The sequence below is a fragment of the Anomaloglossus baeobatrachus genome, chromosome 3 (assembly GCF_048569485.1).
Source record: "Anomaloglossus baeobatrachus isolate aAnoBae1 chromosome 3, aAnoBae1.hap1, whole genome shotgun sequence".
Taxonomy (NCBI): Eukaryota; Metazoa; Chordata; class Amphibia; order Anura; family Aromobatidae; genus Anomaloglossus; species Anomaloglossus baeobatrachus.
Window position 1 is genome coordinate 280,577,730 of NC_134355.1, and position 24,364 is coordinate 280,602,093.

General features: G+C 44.4%; 1 protein-coding gene across 2 annotated transcripts in view; it reads left to right on the plus strand.

Moving 5' to 3' along the window:
• Positions 1-3,637: 3,637 nt before the first annotated feature.
• MOXD1 (monooxygenase DBH like 1) overlaps positions 3,638-24,364 on the plus strand; it is a 297,010-nt gene continuing 276,283 nt past the window's right edge. For both annotated transcript variants that reach the window (XM_075338266.1, XM_075338267.1), the window contains exon 1: positions 3,638-4,188. In XM_075338266.1, the coding sequence (XP_075194381.1) occupies positions 3,925-4,188 (264 nt within the window). In that variant the 5' untranslated portion in view covers positions 3,638-3,924. The remainder of the gene's footprint in view (positions 4,189-24,364) is intronic.

The window sequence follows — 24,364 nt, forward strand, 5'->3', positions numbered from 1 at the left end:
AAAGAAAAAGATGCTTTGCATGAAGCACTCTCAAAAATACGCGTGCCTTTCACCTCCCCTGGCTGACCCAAGGGAAGAAAAGTCCTCTGAGAGCCATGCCTTGTTCATCTTGGTTCTTTTAGAAACACAGCGAGGGGACTCCAACCACAGTCTCCCTCGTTGCCACTAATTGGGCCACACACACCCCACTTGACTGACATCAGTTGATGCCCCTTTTCAAAATGAAAAAGATGATTTGCATGAAGCACTCTCAAAAATACGCGTGCCTTTCCCGTCCCCTGGCTGACCCAGGGGAAGAAAAGTCCTCTGAGAGCCATGATTTGTTCATTTTGGTTCTTTTAGAAACACAGCGAGGGGACTCCAACCACAGTCTCCCTGGTTGCCACTAATTGGGCCACACACACCCCTCTTGACTGACATCAGTTGATGCCCCTTTTCAAAATGAAAAAGATGCTTTGCATGAAGCACTCTCAAAAATACGCGTGCCTTTCGCCTCCCCTGGCTGACCCAGGGGAAGAAAAGTCCTCTGAGAGCCATGTCCACATTGTCAGTGGACAGACACGTGTGCTTATCTGCCAGCAGACCCCCAGCAGCACTGAAGACAGGTTCCGAGAGAACGCTGGCTGCAGGACACGACAAGATCCCCAAGGTGTACGTGGCGAGCTCAGGCAATTTATTCAGATTGGAAGCCTAAAATGAGCAGGGCTCAAGTTGCACAATAATGGAATCGATGTTTCCTTGCATATACTCATATATCTGTGTGTCTTCCTCTTTTTCCTTGTCCAGCTCTTTTGTTTTCGCATGAGTATATGTCCTTGTCACTTTCCCATGTGTTGTGAGTTGTTTGTCACCTTTTGGACACCTTTGAGGGTGTTTTCTAGGTGTTTTTCTGTGTTTGTGATTGCCTGCCATTGTTTCCTATGCAGTTCGAGTTCAGTTCGTCGAACGTTCGACGAGCCGAACTCGAACGGGACCTCCGTTCGGCGAACCGACCTCGAGCCGAACCGGGACCGGTTCACTCATCTCTAGTTGGGACCCTCAGCAATTTGATTGAATAACTTTAATGAACCGTGACATTTACCTGATTGTCTACATGATTATTCCGGCCGTTGCCGGCAAGTTGTCCCTGGAGGGACCCTGTGTGTTTTACAACCTGCATGAGAGACTACTCATGGACAAGGCCGAGAACTGGCAGGCCACCCACGAACTAGTGGGCTTGTAAATAAGTTGAATTGTGATATTCCGTTGGAGCCGCCTCCGGAGAGGCAGATTGGAGGAAGGGCCCAAAGCAGAGCAGGCTGGAGTCCGGCCACCACCAGGACCTGTGGCCATCCTCCGGGGGTCAGGGGTCCCCCAAGGACGTGGGGTCCCCTGAAGTGACAGCCGGGTGCGAGTAACCGTACCCGTTACCGCTCGGGCAGCCTGAACCTTAGGGGCAGCATCAGGGCTAGGTTGCTTGGGTGGGAGAGCGGAAGACATCCGTCCGTCCGTCTGTTATTATTAAAAATGTTTATGTTTATATGTGCAACGTTTAAGTGTCCTTACAAGAAATGCTTATGTTTGAAAATGTTTTACATGTTAATTTATCTTTTTACAGTTGAAAAATAAAACCGGTGATGGACGGGCAGCCCGCGGATGGTCTGCATTTCACCAAGGGGGAATGTGGCGCCCTGGCCTAGCCAGGTTGTCACAGATAACATCCAAATACCCCCACCCCCACTAGACAGGGACACCAGCCAAACAAAAACCCTTGTTGCCTCCCTCCAGTGTCTGATGTCCACACCAGGTCAGGCGGGGCTAAGCGGTTGGCCCCACCCACCGAGGAGTTCACAGGCCTGGACGCAGGAAAAGTGACAGTCGAGTGTTGGAGTTTGAGGAGTGAGGAGTGAACACTTGGGTGTCTGGGTTTGTGGCCCAGGCACTAACAGCAAGGTTGGCAGATGGTGGTGGCCGTCTGTAGGAGTGGTGGAGCAATGCGGAATCGTAGGATCGGGGACGGGCGACGGCCCGACGGGACTGACCGGGGAATGAAGTGAAGCCAGCACACACAGGCAGGGCCATCGGACCCCGACCAGGCTTAGAGCCGCCGATAATAGTCAGATCCGAATGAGACTGGAACCCCAGGGGTTTCACAACAGCAAAAGTCCCGATTGAAGGCAACAGCCCACACTGTGAGGGTATACAGCTATCGCCTAAGGCTAGAGACCCAAGGGCCAGCGTCTGCAGGCAAACGGGCTCCTCCAGTACCCATACACCGGGGAGCGGACTACCATTGGGAATCCATAGTAGTCAGAAAGAGAACATCAAGGTGCAGGGTTAGACAGCCGCCATCACCTGTCCGGGGAGAAGCACTGCAGCCGGCTGCAGGACCCGTCCATCCAGCCGTTTGGTTTCCCTAGGACTTTGTACCTTTCTTGCTGAGTGAGTACACCCGTGCCATCTGGCACCGCGCCGCGCTGTCCCTGCAACCCTGCACCTCACCAACTCTGCCTCCCCGTCACAACATCACCGGTCCCCGGGACCACTGACCCCTACCCACGGAGGGAGAAAACAACATCCCAGCTGCTCCCTACCATCGCTCCCGGGATCCCCGTCACCAGCACCGGTGGTGCCCATCTTCACCACGACCCATGGGTGGTGTCACGGACTAAATCCCCCAAACCAACCACCCCTTTCACTCACGGGCGAGGAGCGCCGCTCGAGTCCCCAGATCCGGCCCACCGCTCGAGCCACCGAGCAGCAGCAGCAGCCACATCAGCGCCAGACCCGAGCATTAGCGAGAGCGCAGCAGCGACGGCCTCCTCCCCGCCCGCGACACTGCCGCAGTTTAATACTGTTATCTAGCTGCCTTTAACCATGGTGCCATAACAGATTTAGAGCAATATACTGTATTATATGATGGGATTCCCACAAAGCATTATTGGAAGGAACAAAGCAGCTATTTTTTCTTTTCACAATGCACTTTAGTCTGTCTATTTTTCATGTGGTTTTGACAATTTGATTTGTTCTATTACCAATTATTATCTTCAAGATATATATTTCTTATATTGTCAATTTTTAAAAATCTTAACAACACATCATTAAAGCTAGTTCCTCCACAAAATATGATTTTGACAGCTTTAGCATGGCTTTGGCAGAGCTTATCAGAACACTTAATTTTAATGATTCAAAGTTCACTAGCAAAACATAACTCTGCTTATAGCTCGGAAAGATATTTTTTATCTCTTTGTTTCACAAATTCCCTATTCTGGGACACAACAAATGAAGTTTAATAGCCTAATAGCTACTATTTCAGAGAAAGGACTTTTCAGGACAATCCGTCAATTTCTGAAACGCATTAGCCCAGTTTTACGAGCCTTTGTTGAGGTTTTTTGTATGAAAGCACTCTTAATATTATTATTTTAGTGGTTTGTATTTATTTTCTCAAGCAAAAGATGGGGAATACTTCTAACAATAAAAGCTTTCATTAAAGTGAAATAATGTATGCAGCATTTCACCACGAGAGGGGGTTAAAAGTACAGTAGACAAACAAAAAAAACTGATATTTGTGCATTCGCAGTTGTCTAAGGGCTTTATTTTTGGCACACATGATTAATACAAAAGGAAACATCTTTGACTCACAAACACAAGTACCCACTTGTAGCAGCATGCCCACTCCACTATACATCAAGGCAGTCTTGCCTAAGGCTTATGAGAAGCCTAGTTAGGATTCTAGGACTCAAGCCATGCTTTTTGCTTCCTGAAAGGGACAAGCAGCACAATCCCACTGTGAAGACTATCTTGCATCTGCCTCCTCCTCCGACCATCAGAGAACACACGCTTTAGGGCTACACAGCACTCAGTGTTAAGTAGTTTGTCGAATAGGAACGAGCTGAATGAAAGTATATTTCAACCCTGTTATCTGATGGTCCACTAGAAAGGATAATGTACATGAAGATGCTTGTATATATCTTTTTGCTACCTCTTTTGACTACAGCAATGAACTTGGATATGCAGGATTATCACAGTGCAGTTCTGGATTCAAAGGGAAAATATAAAATGTACTGGATCCACAAAGAAAACATAATCACTTTTCTTGTACAGGTGGAGACCCTGGGCTATGTCGGATTGGGTTTTTCTTCTAATGGAGCTATGGCATCTTCTGATATAGTTATCGGAGGCGTTGAAAAGGGCAAGCCTTATTTACAGGTGTGTATAATGTCTTCAAAAAAGTAATTAAACTTAGGTAGCAATTTGGATTATATATTTACCACTGGAAAAAAAAAGATTTAAAATTAGTTTATAAAAGAGTTAATGTGTTATATGTTTAGTTATTCTATAGTTCTCCAAAAGGTAATAGAGTTATTTAATTTAAATGTGTTACCTGGTTGAGTAATTAAGGATTGGTACACCGAGCATACATAGCAATGAGTTTAATGTACATTAGGTAGTGACTGATCTCGGGGACCACTTCTTGCAGAGTGCACAATATATATATATATATATATATATATATATATATATATATATATATATATATAGATAGACATATAGGTATATATATATATATATATATATATATATATATATATATATAAATATATATATATATATATCCATACTTATATGTCTATATATATATATATATATATCTCAAAAGTCCAACAAGGCTACTGGCTCAGTATCCTATTTTCCAGATAAGAAAAGACAAAAATGGAAAAAAAGCATGGCAGCACATCCAATATGGGGAAACATTTTTTTTCATCCTTTATACACCCACAATCCGATAATGAATTTAAGCCTTTCACTTTGTTTCCCACAGATGTTAGGTTTGCAGGGTGAGATGAAAAAGTAAGTTCTTTTAAAGCAGATAACAGTTAAAAGTATAAATTAAAAAATACTGGAAATAGTCTATAAGCCTGCCATGCTTTTTATAACTCTGGGACCCCGCCACGTAGGGGCCTCAGAAATATGGCATAGAGAAAACTTAGTTTAATATATTTACTAACCCAATTTTCTCCTGTATTTTAGAAAAATGGGCAATGGTATTAAGCACCCATTCTGTAAGGCATTTACGTGTTAGGAAATCAACATTAGAACATCAAACTTTACATTTTTTACACTTTTATATATACTTTTATACGTGCATAATTTTCGTGTAAAATGGGTTTGCACCCTTGATAATAGATTGTATGCTTTTGTTCATTCGACAGCGCTACCACCCAGTAATTCTGTCAGTACCACACAGTTAAATAGCACAGTAGTGTGCATGCTTGACACCACTTTATTCCTTGAGGAGCACAGGACACATTTACATGACCAGTGGGGTCCTAATTTTGAGACCCCCAGTGATTAGACATGTATTACCTTTATTGTATATACAAATAAATATTGTTCATGTACTTGCCTATTTCAGAAGCTATTAATTTGTTTATCTATTCGTCATCATCTAATTGATATATAATATGAATTTAAATCTTTAGTGTTTGTAGATAATGCAGATGTTCTTATCTAGTATCAGTTTAAGTCATTTAACATGTGGGTGTTATACAGTAGAACGTATATTAAGTCTCTATATTCCATAGTAAATATTCGCTATTTTGTGGACCATTTTCTGACTTTCATTACATGAATTTTACGCTTGTCTATATATTTTTTTATTAGTACTTTTATTAGTACCTTTCTAAAGAGCTTCTTGACAACTATAGTTTCATTGAAAAGTGGAATTCAGGTTCTAAAAGTATTTTTGCTACAGCTACATTGAGCTTCAAAGTGGATTGAAACAGAAAGTGGTTATCAGGGAATACTTTACTTTTTAATTTGGACCTAAGAACTAATATGCAGATAGTCACTAACTGCTTATCTGTTCTGCTTGGCACCAATCTCTGCCAGCACAAAGCAGTCAGACTAGTACTGCTGGCGATGCTGCAACTTCCACTGATGTCACCTCAACAGAGCAGTTCCTTCTCTTCTGCTCTGCTGTTTTATTTAGTCATGGCTCAGAATGCTCTTGGACTGTGATTCTGCTTCTTCTCTTCTTACAGTGCTGGCCAAAAGTATTGGCACCCCTGCAATTCTGTCAGATAATACTCAGTTTCTTCTTGACAATGATTGCAATCACAAATTCTTTGGTATTATTATCTTCATTTAATTTGTCTTCAATGAACAACAAAAAAAAAAATTGTCAGAAAGCCAAATTGGATATAATTCCACACCAAACATAAAAAAGGGGGTGGACAAAAGTATTGGCACTGTTTGAAAAATCATGTGATGCTTCTCTAATTTGTGTAATTAACAGCACCTGTAACTTACCTGTGGCACCTAACAGGTGTTGGCAATAACTAAGTCACACTTGCAGCCAGTTGACATGGATTAAAGTTGACTCAACCTCTGTCCTGTGTCCTTGTGTGTACCACATTGAGCATGGTGAAAAGAAAGAAGACCAAAGAGCTGTCTGAGGACTTGAGAATCCAAATTGTGAGGAAGCATGAGCAATCTCAAGGCTACAAGTCCATCTCCAAAAACCTGAAAGTTCCTGTGTCTATGGTGCGCAGTGTCATCAAGAAGTTTAAAGCCTATGGCACTGTGGCTAACCTCCCTAGATGTGGAAGGAAAATAAAAATTGACGAGAGATTTCAACGCAAGATTGTGCGGATGCTGGATAAAGAACCTCGACTAACATCCAAACAAGTTCAAGCTGCCCTGTAGTCCGAGGGTACAACAGTGTCAACCTGTACTATCCGTCGGCGTCTGAATGAAAAGGGACTGTATGGTAGGATATCCAGGAAGACCCCACTTCTTACCCCGAGACATAAAAAAGCCAGGCTGGAGTTTGCCAAAACCTATCTGAGAAAACCTAAAACATTTTGGAAGAATGTTCTCTGGTCAGATGAAACAAAAGTAAAGCTTTTTGGAAAAAGCCATCAACATAGAGTTTACAGGAAAAAAAAGAGGCATTCAAAGAAAAGAACACGGTCCCTACAGTCAAACATGGCGGAGGTTCCCTGATGTTTTGGGGTTGCTTTGCTGCCTCTGGCACTGGACTGCTTGACTGTGTGCATGGCATTATGAAGTCTGAAAACTACCAACAAATTTTGCAGCATAATGTAGGGCCCAGTGGGAGGAAGCTGAGTCTTCCTCAGAGGTCATGGGTCTTCCAGCAGGACAATGACCCAAAACACACTTCAAAAAGCACTAGAAAATGGTTTGATAGAAAGCACTGGAGACTACTAAAGTGACCAGAAATGAGTCCAGACCTGAATCCCATAGAACACCTGTGGAGAGATCTCAAAATGGCAGCTTAGAGAAGGCACCCTTCAAATCTCAGGGACCTGGAGCAGTTTTGCCAAAGAAGAATGGTCTAAAATTCCAGCAGAGCATTGTAAGAAACTCATTGATGGTTACCGGAAGCGGTTGTTCGCAGTTATTTTCGCTAAAGGTTGTTCAACCAAGTATTAGGCTAAGGGTGCCAATACTTTTGTCTGGCCCTTTTTTGGAGTTTTGTGTGACATGATCAATGATTTGATTTTTGTTTCATTCTCTTTTGTGTTTTTTCATTGCAAGCAAAATAAATGAAGATAATACCAAAGAATTTGTGATTGCAATCATTTTCAAGAAGAAACTGAGTATTATCTGACAGAATTGCAGGGGTGCCAATACTTTTGGCCAGCACTGTAGCTGCTCTGTTAACAGTGCGTCACTGCCAATTTAGTGCTAATTGACAGCCAACTCCCCATTTCATAACTGTGAGGTGCTAAATGTCAATCTGCATGACATCGGCAGTTAAATCCCATCAAAAAAGCAGGTCGGAAGAGAAAAACTGCTCTACTAGCAGGAAGCAGCAGAATCGCGGTCTGAGCCCACTCTGAGCCATCACTAAATAGAACAGGCAGGTAGTTTGCAACAATCAGCTTTTAATTTTTAGACCTATAATAAAAAAATAAAAACGATCCGTGTAACTCCTTTAACTATCATTAGGTAGGCTAATAGGTTTTGTCTTGTTGAACAGATATTTATTTTCTATTTGGTATGTCCCAGTTGGATACTAATATATTTTCCTTTAGCAGAGTTGAAGCCAGTCACACAGCAGGTGGCAGTTTGAGAATTCTAGCATGTTTCTTTCCAAACAAGGATCATTCATGCATATCTCCTTATTAATGTTGAGTAGCGTTTACAAAAGGGCTCAGCGGTATAATAAGTGTAAATTTAAAGTCAATCTTATTATTATTCCCACTCCTCTTTCTCACTTTCTAACTTGAAATTTCAGGGAACATAACTTTAGTTTATTTGTACTATGACATATTGGTGCATAAATACCATCAAGCAACTTTTAAAGTGTTTTTCAACAAAGTATTGTTTTAATATATAATTTGGTCTAATGGTACGTGAAGTCTAACAAAACTCTGCTATGAATTTTGACACTGTTTTTTATAAGTTACATACATGGTATATCCAAAAAAACCTCTGTAGTAAAAAAACAAACATTTTGCCTTAATTTATTAACTGAGATGGCATAATTGAACTGCTATTAGATGTTTATCAGCTTTAGAATTTGTTTTATAATTACCCAAAATCAATGCTATCTATATGAAAAAGTGTCTGCATCTTTAATTACTTAACCAACCTAAGGAATTTGTTACATTAAAGGGAATCTGTCACCAGGATTTTGCAATGTAAGCTGAGGACAGCGTGCTGCAAGGGTTAAAGTATAAACATCTGTTTCTCTTACCCGTTATTGTTAACTCTTACTAAAGGGTTTATTGCTCTGTGATTAACATTGGTGTGACTCTTGCACATGCAGACCAGTCTTTGGCTATGTGCACACGGTGCGTTTTTCTCGGCGTTTTTGCGCGTTTTTCGGGTGCGTTTTTGGCCTCAAAACTGCATGACTTTGCTTCCCCAGCAAAGTCTATGAGTTTTCATTTTTGCTGTCCCCACACAGCGTTTTTTTTTCAGCTGCGTTTTTGTGGTGACCACAAAAACGCAGCATGTCAATTATTCCCGCGTTTTTCAGTGCGCTTTTCATCCATTGAGTTCAATGGGATGTTGAAAGACGCAATGAGAAACGCAAATAGCTGCGTTTTGGTGCGTTTCTAAGACCAAAAACGCAGCTATAAGCGCAGGAGGTGGGTAGTAAAGTGACGTGTACAGGAAGAGGATTCCTTCTGTCAGTATAGACAGAAGCATGAATCCTCCCGGTACCGTCACCGCCGCGTCCATCTCCCGTCCTGTGCATGTATGCTGCCGTGCGGCGCCATGTCTGGGCGGGAGGTGGAAGCGGCTGCGAAAACAAAAGTTAACAGTAGAATAAAAAAAAAAAAAGTTATACTCACCTGTCTGCAGCCTCGCGGTGCCATGCCCGCTCCTAGCTCCTGTCACGGTATCGCCGCTCCCGCTCCGGCTGTGTGCAGTCTCCCCGGGGCAGGACCTTGCTTGCAGGACCTGGCGATGGATCACCTGATGCAGTCACCTGACGCATCAGCTGATCGAGTCTCGGGCTGACGCGGGCGCCCGGCCGGTATCAGCGGATGCGTCAGGAGACTTCATCCCTGATTACCGGCAGCTGCTGCAGCGATCGGACAGGATCAGACTCCTGCCCCATCGCTCCGGGAGCTGCCGGTAATTCAGCACATAAGTGAGTATTATTTTTTTTTTTTTTCTACTGATGCATTTGCTGATTGTATAATCGGCGTTTATGCACTCAGCTGATGTGTGATGTGATTCACATCCTTTAACCTGACACATCATCTGATCGCTTTGTCTTCCAGCAAACCGATCAGATGATATTGGATCCTGATTGGACGGCGCGGGACCCTGACCCAGGATTACTGCGGAGGGGGGTTTATTTCAATAAAGATGGAGTCACTAATTGTGTTGTGTTTTATTTCTAATAAAAATATTTTTCTGTGTTGTGTTTTTTTTTTATCTTTACTAGAAATTCATGGTGGCCATGTCTAATATTGGCGTGACACCATGAATTTCGGGCTTAGGGCTAGCTGATAATATACAGCTAGCCCTAACTCCATTATTACCTGGCTAGCCACCCGGCATCAGGGCAGCCGGAAGAGTTGGATACAGCGCCAGAAGATGGCGCTTCTATGAAAGCGCCATTTTCTGGGGTGGCTGCGGGACTGAAATTCACAGCGGGGGTGCCCAGAAAGCATGGGCACCCTGCACTGTGGATTCCAATCCCCAGCTGCCTAGTTGTACCCGGCTGGACTCAAAAATGGGGCGAAGCTCACGTCATTTTTTTTTTTAAATTATTTCATGAAATTCATGAAATAATTTAAAAAAAAAGGGCTTCCCTATATTTTTGGTTCCCAGCCGGGTACAAATAGGCAGCTGGGGGTTGGGGGCAGCCCGTACCTGCCTGCTGTACCCGGCTAGCATACAAAAATATGGCGAAGCCCACGTCATTTTTTTTTTTTGGGGGGGCAAAGAAATCCTGCATACAGTCCTGGAAGGAGGATGCTGAGCCTTGTAGTTCGACAGCTGCTGTCTGCTCTCCTGCATACACTATTGGATGGAGGATGCTGAGCCTTGTAGTTCGACAGCTGCTGTCTGCTGTCCTGCATACACTATTGGATCGAGGATGCTGAGCCTTGTAGTTCTGCAGCTGTCTGCTCTTCTGCATACACTAGTGGAGAATGAAGAACACATTGAAGAAGGAAATGACATCAGACCTTTTTTTTTTTGTTCACTGATAAAAAACGCATAAGGACGCAGTGAGCAAAAACGCAGCAAAACGCAGCAAAAAAACGCACCAAATCGCGGCAAAACGCGGCATTTTTTGCCGCGTTTTTTCGACGCAGGTGCGTTTTTGTGCGTTTTTAGCGGCCAAAAACGCACAAAAACGCAGCGTCAAAAAAACGCAGCGTGTGCACATAGCCTTTCAGGCCCTTTTCTGTGATTGAAACTTCACAGTCAATGCATAATCTCTATTGATAGTCATATGTGGGTGGGGAGAGCTCCCAGCTCTGCTACACGGAATTCTGAGATGAAGTCAAAATGGCTGCACACAGTCATCTAAGATAAACGTTTTTAGTTTCAGTATCTCTACTACATTATGCTGCTCTCAGATGAAGTAGCAAAAATCTGGTGACAGATTCCCTTTAAGTCATGGATGATTTTTTTTATTATTATTATTATTATTATTTATTATTATAGCGCCATCTATTCCATGGTGCTTTACATGTGAAAGGGGTATACATAATAGGGACAAGTACAATAATCATAAACAATACAAGGCACAGACTGGTGCAGGAGGATAGAGGTCCCTGCCCGCAAGGGCTCACAGTCTACAAGGGATAGGTGAGGATACAGTAGGTGATAAAGCCTTAATTTAGGTTGATGCCATTCATATGATACGCATCTATCCCTTTGACACCTGTATTCCAAATCAAAGACAGCCAGTCATGATGGATGTAGAATTCTCAGTTTATTAAGGGAAGTAAAGGGTATAATATCAAAAGACCCTTGGCTGAGGGCCAAGGGTGCCTACTATAATCCTATTGGTTAATCTTACAAAAACAGCTTACATCGAGTAATATATATGTATGCATTTCATAATCTTATATTAAGCTAACTCAGCATGTATTAAAATAAAAGTATGTCTCGTCTTATGATAAAGTGGAAAGTCCCATGTCTGCAATTTCCAGACATGGGTGGGTTTAGAAAGAAGAAGCTAAATCAAAGGCCATTTTGTTAGTCCAGCATTTTCTTGATTATATTCAATATGGATTCAATATGCATTTAATCCCATCCATAACAGTCCCCCCTTTTGAAGATAACCAAAAAATCTTTTTTGTCAAGTCCATCCATCTGTCCCGACATGTTCCAGCATGTCTTTATGTATACATTATGCAGGGTATTCCTAAGCTATCCCTACGACTGGGGACCCTGTTCTATCCCTCATCCCGACGGTAGACCTAAAGGTGGTCAGGGCCGGGCCTCCAGCGTACCCCTATTTCCTAACAGACCCTGATCTGAAATCACCATACCCTGAGTCCAAGACTAGGCAAGACTCGCTGTATATCAAATGGACGAAAACAAATAGACTTGTTCAGCAAACGATCAAAAGGGAAGTAGAAGCACAGGATGGCAGAAAGAAACAGTTCCTGTCCCTTAGGTGTCCTCTCGGCCACGTTCCACAGTGGCATACAGGATCCGAGATGAAGGGGGAGGAGTAGAAGGCGGTGGTGGTGGTGGTCCTCTCATCAGTTCATACTCATCGGGGCTGGTTGCACTCAGAGCCTCATACTCCTCAGGCGGTGGTGGAAGGTCATCAAAAGCGGCATGCATGGTCATCGTCTCATCCATGGTCTTAGTTATCATCCTCCTGATGCATGGAGCCACGCAGCACATGATCAAGATCAACACTGTCAAGACACAGATAAGAATTATTCCTAGTTTAATAAGCGCATCTTGCCACCCTCTCCACCACCCAAACCAAGTGTCCCATTGTTGTGTGCCTGAGTTTCTGGCCAGTTCTTCGGACAAATCAGTGAGACCTTTTAGGGCTTTAGTTATGCTACCATCGGGGGCAGTATTATTGGGTATGTAAGTACAGCAGTTAGGTCCTATCATTTTACAGACTCCCCCCTTTTCTGCCAGAATCATGTCGAGGGCCATCCTATTTTGAAAGGTCATAACTGAGGTGGGTCCTAGTTGTTCAACAATTCCTTTTAGGGCGTCTCTGGTGTAATTTACAAAGCGTTGTTGGTTGTAATACAGGTAGTTTATCCAATCTACATTTTTGTTTACCGTTATTATGGGGACGATTGATTCAAAACCGGCTGCTACTTGATTTCTGGCTTTGAATTCATCCGGCACTCCTCTAGGAACACCAATTGAATCAACATAAACATGAGGGTCAAAGGATCCTTTTATTTCTGATTCCCTTTTTTGTCTGTTTAGGGGCTGGTGTTCCTGAACAGCTTTGTTTATTTCAGGCAACTCAAATATGTGGAATGGCATAAGCACTTTTACTAGGGCACATTGCCCGATCCACGGTACTTGTAAACGGGGTCTTATTTTCATGTCTCCACAAAGCCAGTATACATCGGGTAATTGACTATGTTGATTGGTAAACAGGGAATCATCATAAGGGCCATCGTTTATTTTTATGGTACTGTTACAGAAATTTGGTGGCAATTTACCTACTGCTAATCCCTGGGCAGTGCGTTCAAAACAGGCATAATTTCCGGGATAGGGGGTGATCCCATGCCCAATCGATTCGTTCCACTGGTAGGGAGGGTACATTTGTGCTACCTTACGGCATCTTTTTAAAAGGGCTGTGGTGTTATTGAAAAGAGACAATATGCAATAGAAACCTTTTTCATCTGTTCTGGGATCTATGGGGAAAGGAACCGTACCCAAGTGGGGCCTAGCTGTGGCACACACAATACATGCTGACCTGTGGTTACTTGTCGCGGTGTACCTCAGCCACTCTAACCAGAGAATTGAGTCTGAATACCCGGTTTCCAGAGCAAGTTTGTCTTCATAGGTCATGTCTGTCATGTATCTTGCCCCTCTTATCAGTTCCCTTATCTGTATACCCCAGGTGTGGTGTGAAGGCTTGTTCACTATGTTTTTGAGCCAAAACTTCCCTGTCACAGTAGGTACAGGTATGTCCCCATATGTACTTAGCACGTACAGTCCTTGATCACCTTCAGAGGGATTCTCGATGTTCAAAAACATAGTCATGCACCCATCTATTGGACAGCGAATGTCTGTGTCTTCTCCATCTTCTATGCCCCTTTCTCCCCTGAATCTGCCTTTGGTCAGTGTCATGCGATCCAATAAGCTTTTCCCAAACCTGTCTTTGCGTTCTACAGCTTGAGTGGGCCTGGATCCCCAGTGTGCATTACCGGTGGTCCACCCTACAAAGGACCATTTTTCACAATTTGAACCCCATCCAGTTTCAGCAGTGGTTATACATATGTAATGTGTACCCCGATGGTGTAGAAGATACTGGTTAGTGGGAGTAGGGCATGGGATCACTATGTCACAATAGTCAAACTGATATGAGGTGGAGGGAACGGACACATTAAACCAGAAAGTAACCACCCCATTTTCTCTGGATATTGCCCCTTGGCCAGTCACCACCCCCAAGAAAATGGAATGTAACAGACTTAGGTAGAAGATGGGAGACAGCCGTCTCCTGCTCCCGGGTCCGGCATCTTTTTGCAGTGAGATGCGTGGATCCATGTGGGTCTTCCTTCAACTTTAACAGCGGTAGTAGTCGTCAGAAGGACCTGGAATGGTCCGTCGTATCTGGGCTCAAGGGTACGTCTGGTGAATTTCCTGATGAGGACCCAGTCACCTGGTTGGATCTGGTGTGAGCCTTCTAGGTCCTGAGGATCTGGAATGGAAGAGAAAACTCGAGAATGTACTTTAGTCAAATGTTTAGCCAGTTCCACAACAAACTTGGTCAGAGTATCGTACTGCAAGGATAGCTGTTGTGGAAAGTACAACCCTAATCTGGGTGCGCTACCAAACAAGATCTCATAGGGGCTCAGCTTGTGGGCTCCTGTTGGGGTGTGTCTGACACTGAACAATGCGAGGGGAAGACTCTCATGCCATGGCTTCCCTGTCTCCTGCGCTGCCTTAAGCATTTTTGCTTTCAGAGTCCCATTTAACCTCTCAACTTTCCCACTACTCTGAGGGTGATACGGGGTGTGTAGAGCCAATTCAGTACCCAAGGCCTGCCATATCTCTTTGGTCAAGTTAGCAGTAAAAGCAGGGCCCTGGTCACTTTCTATGGTCTCCGGGAGTCCATATCTGCACACTATCTCCGTGAGAAGTTTCTTCATCGTTGTCTTCGCGGATTGGTTCTTGACAGGAAACGCTTCTGGCCATCCGGAAAAGATATCTATCACCACCAAGACGTATTCGAATCCTCCTGAGTGAGGCATCTGGATGTGATCTATCTGTATGCGCTGGAAGGGGTACAACGGCTTGGGTGTACACTTCTGAGGCGTCTTCTCCGTTTTCCCAGGGTTGCATCGGGCGCAGACCAGACATCCTTTCGTGTAGTTCGCTGCTGCAGTGGAAAATCCAGGTGCGTGATAGTACCCTCTCACAAGATTGTGCATCTTCACTTTTGACTGATGTGTAATGCCATGGGCCCATCTGGCCACCATCGGGTAGAGAGCACGCGGAAGGCATGGTTTCCCTTTTTCCAGTATCAGATGTTTCTCATTCTGTACTGCTCCATCTTGGATCCATTTGTCTCTCTCTTCTTTCGAGGCCTGCTTCTGAAGAATGCGGACCATGTCTTCCCAAGACTTTCCATCTTTCCCCTCTTCTTGTTCTTCAGGATTGGTTAGGGAGCATAACTTGGTCACTTCAGTGACGAGTGCTTGTAGTGCGGCTTCTTTGGCTGTTCTGTCAGCGAGAGCATTTCCCAGTGCTTCCTTTGAGGTTCCCCCAGTGTGGGCCTTGACCTTGAGCACCGCGACTGTATCTGGCAATAGCAAAGACTCCATCAGTTCTTTTACGGCCTTGTGGTGGCGTACAGGTGTGCCATTTGTGGTGATGAAGTCCCTCGCCTTCCATATTGGTCCATAATCGTGAGCGATTCCCCATGCATAGCGGGAGTCAGAGTAAATGTTCACCTTCTTTCCAGCCGCCATCTTGCAGGCTTCAGTGAGAGCGCGTATCTCAGCTTCTTGAGCAGACAAGGATGCGGGTAACGCCTGTGTCATCATCACAGCATCTTCTGTTACCACCGCTATCCCCGTGCGAAACTGCCCCTCTTTATCTGCATACCTTGATCCATCCACAAATAGGGTTAAGTCAGGGTCTTCTAAGGGTGTATCTTTCACGGTATCGAATCCAGAGGTTTCCTGCCTCATGAGAGCAAGGCAATCATGCTGTGCTATGCCTGAGTCGAGTACCTCTTCCACCAAGGTGTCAGAGGTGGGACACTCCCCCCATGGGAGAGGGAGGAGAGTAGCAGGGTTAAGGACCGCACACCGGGAGATGGTTACGTTGTCGGGAAGCAGCAGGGAGCACTGTAGCCGCAAGTGACGAGCGGAAGAGAGATGCTTCGGCTGAGTCTGTGCCAGGATGGCAGTGATGTCATGTGGAGCCTTGATCTTCAACTGATGACCTAAAACGATGTCAGACGTCTTGTCCAACAGCAGGTGGGTTGCGAACACCGCTCTCATGCAGGATGGTGCTCCTCGGGCGACAGGATCCAGTCTGGCCGAGTAGTATCCAATGGGCCGCTGTCTTCCTCCGTGAGACTGGGTCAAAACCCCCGTAGCATGTCCTGCTTTCTCCATGACGAACAGGCAGAATGGTTTTTGATAGTCTGGCAAACCCAGGGCTGGAGAGGAAGATATGATATCTTTCAGCTTGTAGAATGCATCTATAGCCTCCTCTGTTAAACTGAATGGCTGAGTCTTCAAACATTCATATAAAGGTTCCATCAGCAGGGAGGCGTCCATTATCCACGCACGACAGTATGACGTCATCCCTAAGTAGGATTGCAGTTGAGTGTGATTTTGGGGAAGTGGTATTTGCTCAACGGCTGACTTCCTATCTGCTGTTAAATGTTTAGTTTGATGCGAGATGCAGTGTCCCAAGAACACGACTTTTTCCTGGCAGAATTGGAGTTTGTTTTTGGAAGCTTTACATCCATTCAGTGCAAGGAATTGTAGCAGTGAGATTGAGCTTTCTTGGGCTTCTTCCAGAGAATCACAGCAGAGGAGAAGATCATCGACATATTGAAGCAAGACTACATTAGGGTGAGTGATCTTCCATGGTTCTAATACATCAGTCATTGCTTGGCTGAACATGGATGGGCTGTTCTGGGCCCCTTGGGGCATCACTGTCCATGCATACTGCTGGCCCTCATGGGTAAAAGCAAAAAGATGTTGACAATCTGCACTTAATGGAACGCTGAAGAAAGCATTTGCTAGATCCACTACGGTAAAACAGGAAGCAGTAGATGGGATGCCAGCCAGCAGTGTATGTGGATTAGGCACCATTGGAGTGTCCAGCACTGTGGCTTCATTCACTGCACGCAAGTCTTGGACCATTCGGTAAGTAACCGGCTCTCCTTTCCTTGTTTTCTTTTTTACTGGAAACAACGGTGTGTTGCAGGGAGATTTAGTTGGTATGATCGTTCCATTCTTGAGATAGCATTCTAACTGATGAGAGATAGCAGCAGACTGTTGAATTGAGAGTGGGTATTGTGGCTTGCGGGGGAGTAAGGCTCCTGGTTTAAGCTTCACCTCCACTGGTTGGACTGGCAGTCTTCCAACATCTTCTGGACCTTGTGACCAGAGTATATCAGGGACCTGTGATAGCCAGGTGTCAGAGGTGGGCTTCACATCTTCGGATATACAGAAAAGGCCGAACACTTGCGACACTTCTTCCTGATCCAGGGGGGTAGTTAAAGAGACAGTACCATCGTTGTTGAAAGAGATACGAGCATGTAGCTTCCTGAGCAGGTCTGTGCCTAAAAGATTCACTGGACATGTGTTGGATACCACAAGCTGTGAAAGCATGCTGTGTGTAGGTTGCAGGCTGAGATTCAAAGGACGTGTCATTGGAGTACTTCGGGTGGTTCCATCAATACCCACACATGGGACAACTTCATCTGTGAGACAATCAGGGTCGGGTAAATCTGCATACCTAATGACGCTTCTGGCTGCACCGGTATGCACCAAAAAGGGAATGGATTTCCCTTCTACTTCCACCTGTATGGTAGGAGTAGGACCGCTAGCTTGCTTGGGAGTATGATTGTATAGCAAGTTGAAAGACGGTGGTGGATCCAGCTTGCCAATCTCCTATTGGAGAGGTGGGGGAGGAGGTAGATCAGCTGATGATTGCTGCTGCTGATCTGTGGGACCCCTCACGGGGGTGGGGTTGGTGTCATTGTGCTGAAGTACTGTTCTGCAATATCTTCGTATATGACCAGTCCGTCCACACCTGTAGCATGTTCTACCTGTCTTGAGGGGTTGGAGCTCCTGGTTCTCCTTAGGTGACTGTGCAAGTAACACATTTGTACGTGGTGTAGACTTGGACACTGCCAGATTCATTTCAACACCTCTTGCTATCTGGAAGAGAGTATCTTGGTCTTTTACCCTGTAATCAGGGGTTACTAGCTGCAGTTGTTTGCGTATGGGCTCTCGGAGACCAGAGACAAAGGATTGCACCCATGTCTGTGTATGGGCTTTCTCTCTATAACTGAACCCCAAATCTAAAAACAACTGATTCAGCCGATGATAGAACTTTTCAACTGTCTCCCCCTTTTCCTGGACCATGTCTTGTAGAGAGACAGACTGGTGTGTAAGACGTTCTTTTGCCCATTCACATAACCTGTGACAGAACTGTTCCCCCGACTCATATGTCTGCAAATAAGCTGGGGAAGCACCAAATCCCAATTCTAAACCCGACTCCATTACTGGCCAGAAAGAATCCCCAGCTTTAATTTGGGCGAGCCCATACAAATCAGAATATGTGGCAGAGTGAGTTTTCTGGATTTGGCACATCTTTCTATAGAAAGGCATCGGATGGGTATCAGGATCAGGAAGGGAATTTACTAAAACTGCCGCCTCCTGTGGCTTCCATGTCACATATTTGGGGCGTTCTTGTCTGTTTTCGGCACCAAGTCTGTAACTATCGTGATCAAGGTGCGATGCCGTGTGTGGGCTGTCATCCTCAAATAAGGGCAGCACCTGTAGTTTTTCTCCATAGCTGGAGATTGTGGGTTTTGTCTCTACTGGGGACAGTTTTGGTGGTGGGGATGTATCAGCATCTGCAATCGGTTCGAAACGGCCATTGTCCGTGTGCACGTAATCCCGGTACCCTCCCCTATCTCTGAATAAACCAGTCTTTTGAATTTTCTACAAACCGGTGAGTGCCTGATTTCCTCAATTTTGGACGCACATAAAAAAAGAACAAGTTGAATATTGAACTGGGTGCAAAAAAAAAGGCACTAAACACACAAAACTAGACAAAAAAAGCAGTGATGATTTGATGCCAATATCTGAATGCATAGCAAATGTTTATCCTAAACTGTCTAGTGTCAAAAAATGTATTCTGATGCTCTTCTCTAAATGTTCTTGATTGTGTATAGCAGAGGGCCTCAACCCATGAAGTGTGGCTTCGTGCATTTGCACCAGGTCTTGCAAATAGCTATGAAGAGCAGGATTCCAGATGGTGACATTTGTGAGTAGCCCCAGATAGATCAGCTCTGAATGGAGGTATGAACCCCTGGATATTGGTATACTGCCTTGGTGTGGTAATTTCTGTTGAAAAGCTTTTGCTGTCATTATAGTGTTAATGTGGGCTCTGGGCATCACTACTGTGAGGGACAGAAGCTAATTGTGGCTAGTGACCCTCTCTCACAGCTGAATGTGGCTTTCAAGGTCAGAAAGGTTGGAGATTACTTGCTTACAGTCTACAGGGTTTGGGAGAAAGAGACAGTAGGTTGAGGAGTTACAGCAGTTCTGGTGGAGGTGAGGTGACAGAGGTCATTCCAAGCTGTAACCTTTCTTGAAGAAATTGTGTGACCACGATGATTTTTGAAAGTTTAGAGATCATACATTTTTATGGGAACATACAGTAATTTGTCAAATCAGTAATGCACTTGTGTTCCACAGCTCAATGGTCCTCTCAGTGACAGAAATATGAGACTGACTTGTTGGCTTCAGGACACTAAAGAACTATCCTATTTCTAAGTCTCAGTAAACTAGTCATGAATCCATTTTTAGTGGCTCAGATTGCTTTGCAGGAACATAAATGTATTTGATTGGCCCATAAAAATTTTACATCCAAGTGTAAATGATCCAGCAGCAGTTCTTGTCCCAGTTTCAGATCAGTTACATTTCACAACTTAATTGTTTGATTTTTAAAACATTTTTATTTTTGTTTCAGTGATGGTTGTGTTTTCAGTAATTTTGTGATTAATTGGATGCTACTGAAAACTTAGCTCTTCCCTTATCCTATGGTCATAAAATGCTACTTTTGCCAATAGTCAATTTATGAAATTTTTGATCTCCTATATCAAGTGACAGAATGTAGAAGTAACAAATCTTAGCCAAAAAAGCAGTAGACCATGCAAACTCATAAAGTTAGGGTCGGTGAATGCTGAAATATATGGAACTTAAATTGTATATTCTTTGTTATATCACTGCCACAGAGTAATAAAAGGGCTTTAAAAATCACAGTGAAAGAAGAACTGAGATGGGAGCTTCATAAAATGAGATTTCATGGTAGAACAACTGCACTAACATCACTATGTCCAATGCCAAATCTCAAGTTCTATGAAATACACTACCATTGGATATTGGATCAATTGAGATCAATTGAGAAAAGCTCCCTAGTGTCAAAAACCATGTTCACAAAATTGCAGTATGACATGGGAATTTGTTTTTTGCAGATGCCAAGTAAAAAGTGCCTGCTTGAGTCGATTGCAAATTGGAATTTTGTGGTTGGGTAAAAAGGACATGGGGCTGTCTTTCAGAGTATGATATGGGTCTAGAACTGAGGTATATGATTGAAATTTGAATTCACTGCTTACAATTCCACTATTAAAGTGCTTTTATTTGTCCGAAAAATTGATGAATTATACTATGAGGTCTCTAAGATGTGTACGGGACTTTTTTTGAGTTCTAAAATGCAAATACATTATTAGGCTAAGTTCGCACAGGGCATCTTTTGCTGCAATTTGGTTCATTTTTGAGGTCACAAAGATACACCTAAATGCATGCATTTCCTTTCCCCAGCAAAGTCTGAAATTTTGATTTCGCTGTCCACACTGGGCATCTTTTGTTGGCTGCAACATTTTCAAGATGCAGCCAAGATGCAGCATGTCAATTCTTTTTCTTTTTTTACCTTCAGTCAATAGATTTCACTTACAAAACGCATTGGGAAAAACGTGGTAAAAACGCGGAAAAACGCATGCTTTGTTGACGCGTTTTTGCCGTGGGTGCATTTCCAGAAAATGAGATGTAGTCTCAAGATACACTCAAAATACACATAGCGAAAGATGCCCTGTATGAACATAACTTTAGTAATGTCAAAGTGGCCTCAATCTAGCTAGGAAAAAATGAATGGTAAATTGTTGTAATTAGCAACCTATTTAACTACACAGAGCAGTTTAAGGGTTTGTAGGCTACTTACATTTTAAGGCCTGAAAGACACATCCGTGAAACACGTGCGTGTTTGGTCCGTTTCCGTGTATACTGGAGACACGGCCAAACGTGCACCAATGTTATTGTATGATAAAAGCTCCACGTGCGTTTTTGATGCATGTCCGGTTGTCCGTGTCCGTGATCCGTACCTGTGTGCGTTTTGGACAGCAGCATGTCCGTTTTCTGCACGCAACACGCAGCACGGACCCAATGAAAGTCAATGGGTCTGTGCGCACGTCCGAGTGACACGGACGCATCTCTGTTTGCTCCCTGTACGTTTTGTGCTTTTTTCATGTGATGTCGGTCTTTTTTCTTTTTCTGTTTCGTTCTCTCCCTCAGTCCGTCGGTCGGTCTCTATGTCTGTCGGTCGGTCTCTCTGTCTTATCTGTCCATCTAGCTGTCTGTCGGTCAGTTCCCCCCCCTCTCATACTTACCGTTCCCCGATCTCCGGCGCGCCGCTGCACTGCTGTTATAAAAACATAGGCGGCTTTTACTATTTTGAAAAAGCCGGCCGCCCATTAATCAATCTCGTATTCCCTGCTTTACCCGCCCACCGGCGCCTGTGATTGGTTGCAGTCACACATGCCCACCACGCTGAGTGACAGCTGTCTCACTGCACCCAATCACAGCAGCCGGTGGACGTGTCTATATTGTGCAGTAAAATAAATAAATAAATAATTAAAAAAAATGGCGTGCGGTCCCCCCCATTTTAATACCAGCCAGATAAAGCCATACGGCTGAAGGCTGGTATTCTGAGGATGGGGTGCCCCACGTTATGGGGAGCCCCCCAGCCTAACAATATCAGTCAGCTGCCGCCCAGAATTGCCGCATACATTATATGCGACAGTTCTGGGACTGTACCCGGCTCTTCCCGATTTGTCCTGGTGCGTTGGCAAATCGGGGTAATGAGGGGTTATTGGCAGCCCATAGCTGCCAATAAATCCTAGATTAATCATGTCAGGCATCTCCCCGAGATTCCTTCCATGATTAATCTGTAAGTGACATTTAAAAAACACACACACACCCGAAAAAATAATTTATTAGAAATAAAAAACACTAACAAAGTCCCTCATCACCAATTTATTAACCCCGACAAAGCCCTCCATGACCGGCGTAATCCACGGACCTCCAGCGTCGCTTCCAGCTCTGCTACATGCAGGTGACAGGAGCTGCAGAATACACCGCCGCTCCTGTCAGCTCCACGCAACAAATGAGGTGAGTAGCGCGATCAGCTGCTGTCAGTCAGGTAACTCGCGGCCACTGCTGGATCCAGCGGTGGCCACGGGTAACCTCAGTGACAGCTCAGCTGATCGCGCTACTCACCACAGTTGCTGTGCAGGAGCGGCGGTGAGTAGCGCGATCAGCTGAGCTGTCACTGAGGTTACCCGCGGCCACCGCTGGATCCAGGTAACCTCAGTGACAGCTCAGCTGATCTCGCTATTGCCTTCATTAGCTGCGTGGAAGTGACAGGAGCGGTGGTGTCTTCTGCTGCTCCTGTCACCTGCATGCAGCAGAGCTGGATGCGACGCTGGAGGTCTGTGGATTACGCCGGACATGGAGGGCTTTGTCGGGGTTAATAAATTGGTGATGAGGGACTTTGTTAGTGTTTTTTATTTCTAATAAGGGATTTTTTCGGGTGTGTGTGTTTATTTACTGTAATTTACAGATTAATCATGGAAGGTATCTCATAGACGCCTGACATGATTAATCTAGGACTTATTGGCAGCTATGGGCTTCCAATAACTCCTTATTACCCCAATTTGCCAACGCACCAGGGCAAATCGGGAAGAGCCGGATACAGTCCCAGAACAGTCGCATCTAATGTATGCGGCCATTCTGGGCAGCTGCTGACTGATATTGTTAGGGTGGGGGGCTCCCCATAACGTGGAGCTCCCCATCCTGAGAATACCAGCCTTCAGCCGTATGGCTTTATCTGGCTGGTATTAAATTTGGGGGGAACCGCACGCCGTTTTTTTTAATTATTTATTTATTTATTTCTATACTCCATAGTGACACGCCCACCGGCTGCTGTGATTGGGTGCAGTGAGACACCTGTCACTTAGCGTGGGGGCGTGTCTCACTGCAACCAATCATAGGCGCCGGTGGGCGGGGAAAGTAGGGAATACGAGATTGTTTAATGAGCGGCTGGCTTTTTCAAATTAGAAAAAGCCGCCGGAGCAGTGTGAATGCCGTGCAGCGCCGGTGATCGGGGATCGGTGAGTATGAGAGAGGGGGGGACACTTCAGTCACTCGGGGGATTAGCGGTCACCGGAAAATCCTTCACAGGTGACCGCTAATCAGTACACGGCACAGACAGAGCCGCGGCGTGACAATGAAGTCGGGTGAAGTTCACCCGAGTTCATTCTCATCCCGCTACTCTGTCTGCTGTCTGCCGACATGTAGTAAACGACATTTTGCATCACACACGGATATTCCACACGGACAACACAAACACATGTCAGTTAAGTTTCACACGCACACACGGACATTTCACACGCACATACGGCTAGCATACGGGATACATACGCAGGCCACACATACCATAAAAACGGACCTAAAAAACGGAAAACGGACCGGAAAAACGGCCCGTATCACACGTGCGTGGTTTTAACGGATGTGTGTTGGAGCCCTAAGATAGTCCAAATATCCCTTTTCTGGGGGTAGATGTCTACCTTGCTGATGTCTAGGTTGCAGACAGTGCAAATGGAAGAAGCCTGTTTGGGAAGTATCAAGAGCTTTGTTCTTTGCTAAATGAAGAAGCAATAGATTTTTCACAAGTCATCCAAAAAGTATTCCTATTTTTTATTCCCTAGTATTTAGGGAGATGAAACAGGTGTACTGTTCTAAATAAGAAAAAGTGATGGCTTCTTAAATAGGAGTGAATAAAAAATCCCTTCTTTGATATCTGGAACAAATTTGCTATTCACAAAATGAATAAGTATTTATAAAGGCTTGTTATCAAGCCATCCAAAAAATATTCATTGTTAGTGAGCAGGATCAGACCAGCGGTTTTCAAATTCAAGAAGCAATAGCTTTGCACCAATCTTTTACAAAAATTATACCTATTTTGAAAGATGTTTCATATTTTTGTACCTTCAAGACAGCATGTTTTGCAACAACAGTTCAGCATATCAATATAAAAGATAAAAGATATAAAAGAAAGTGGGCTGGCAGCCACAAGATGTGTGACTGGCATGACTGTCCGGTAGCATGGTAGCAAATTAGGACTGGGT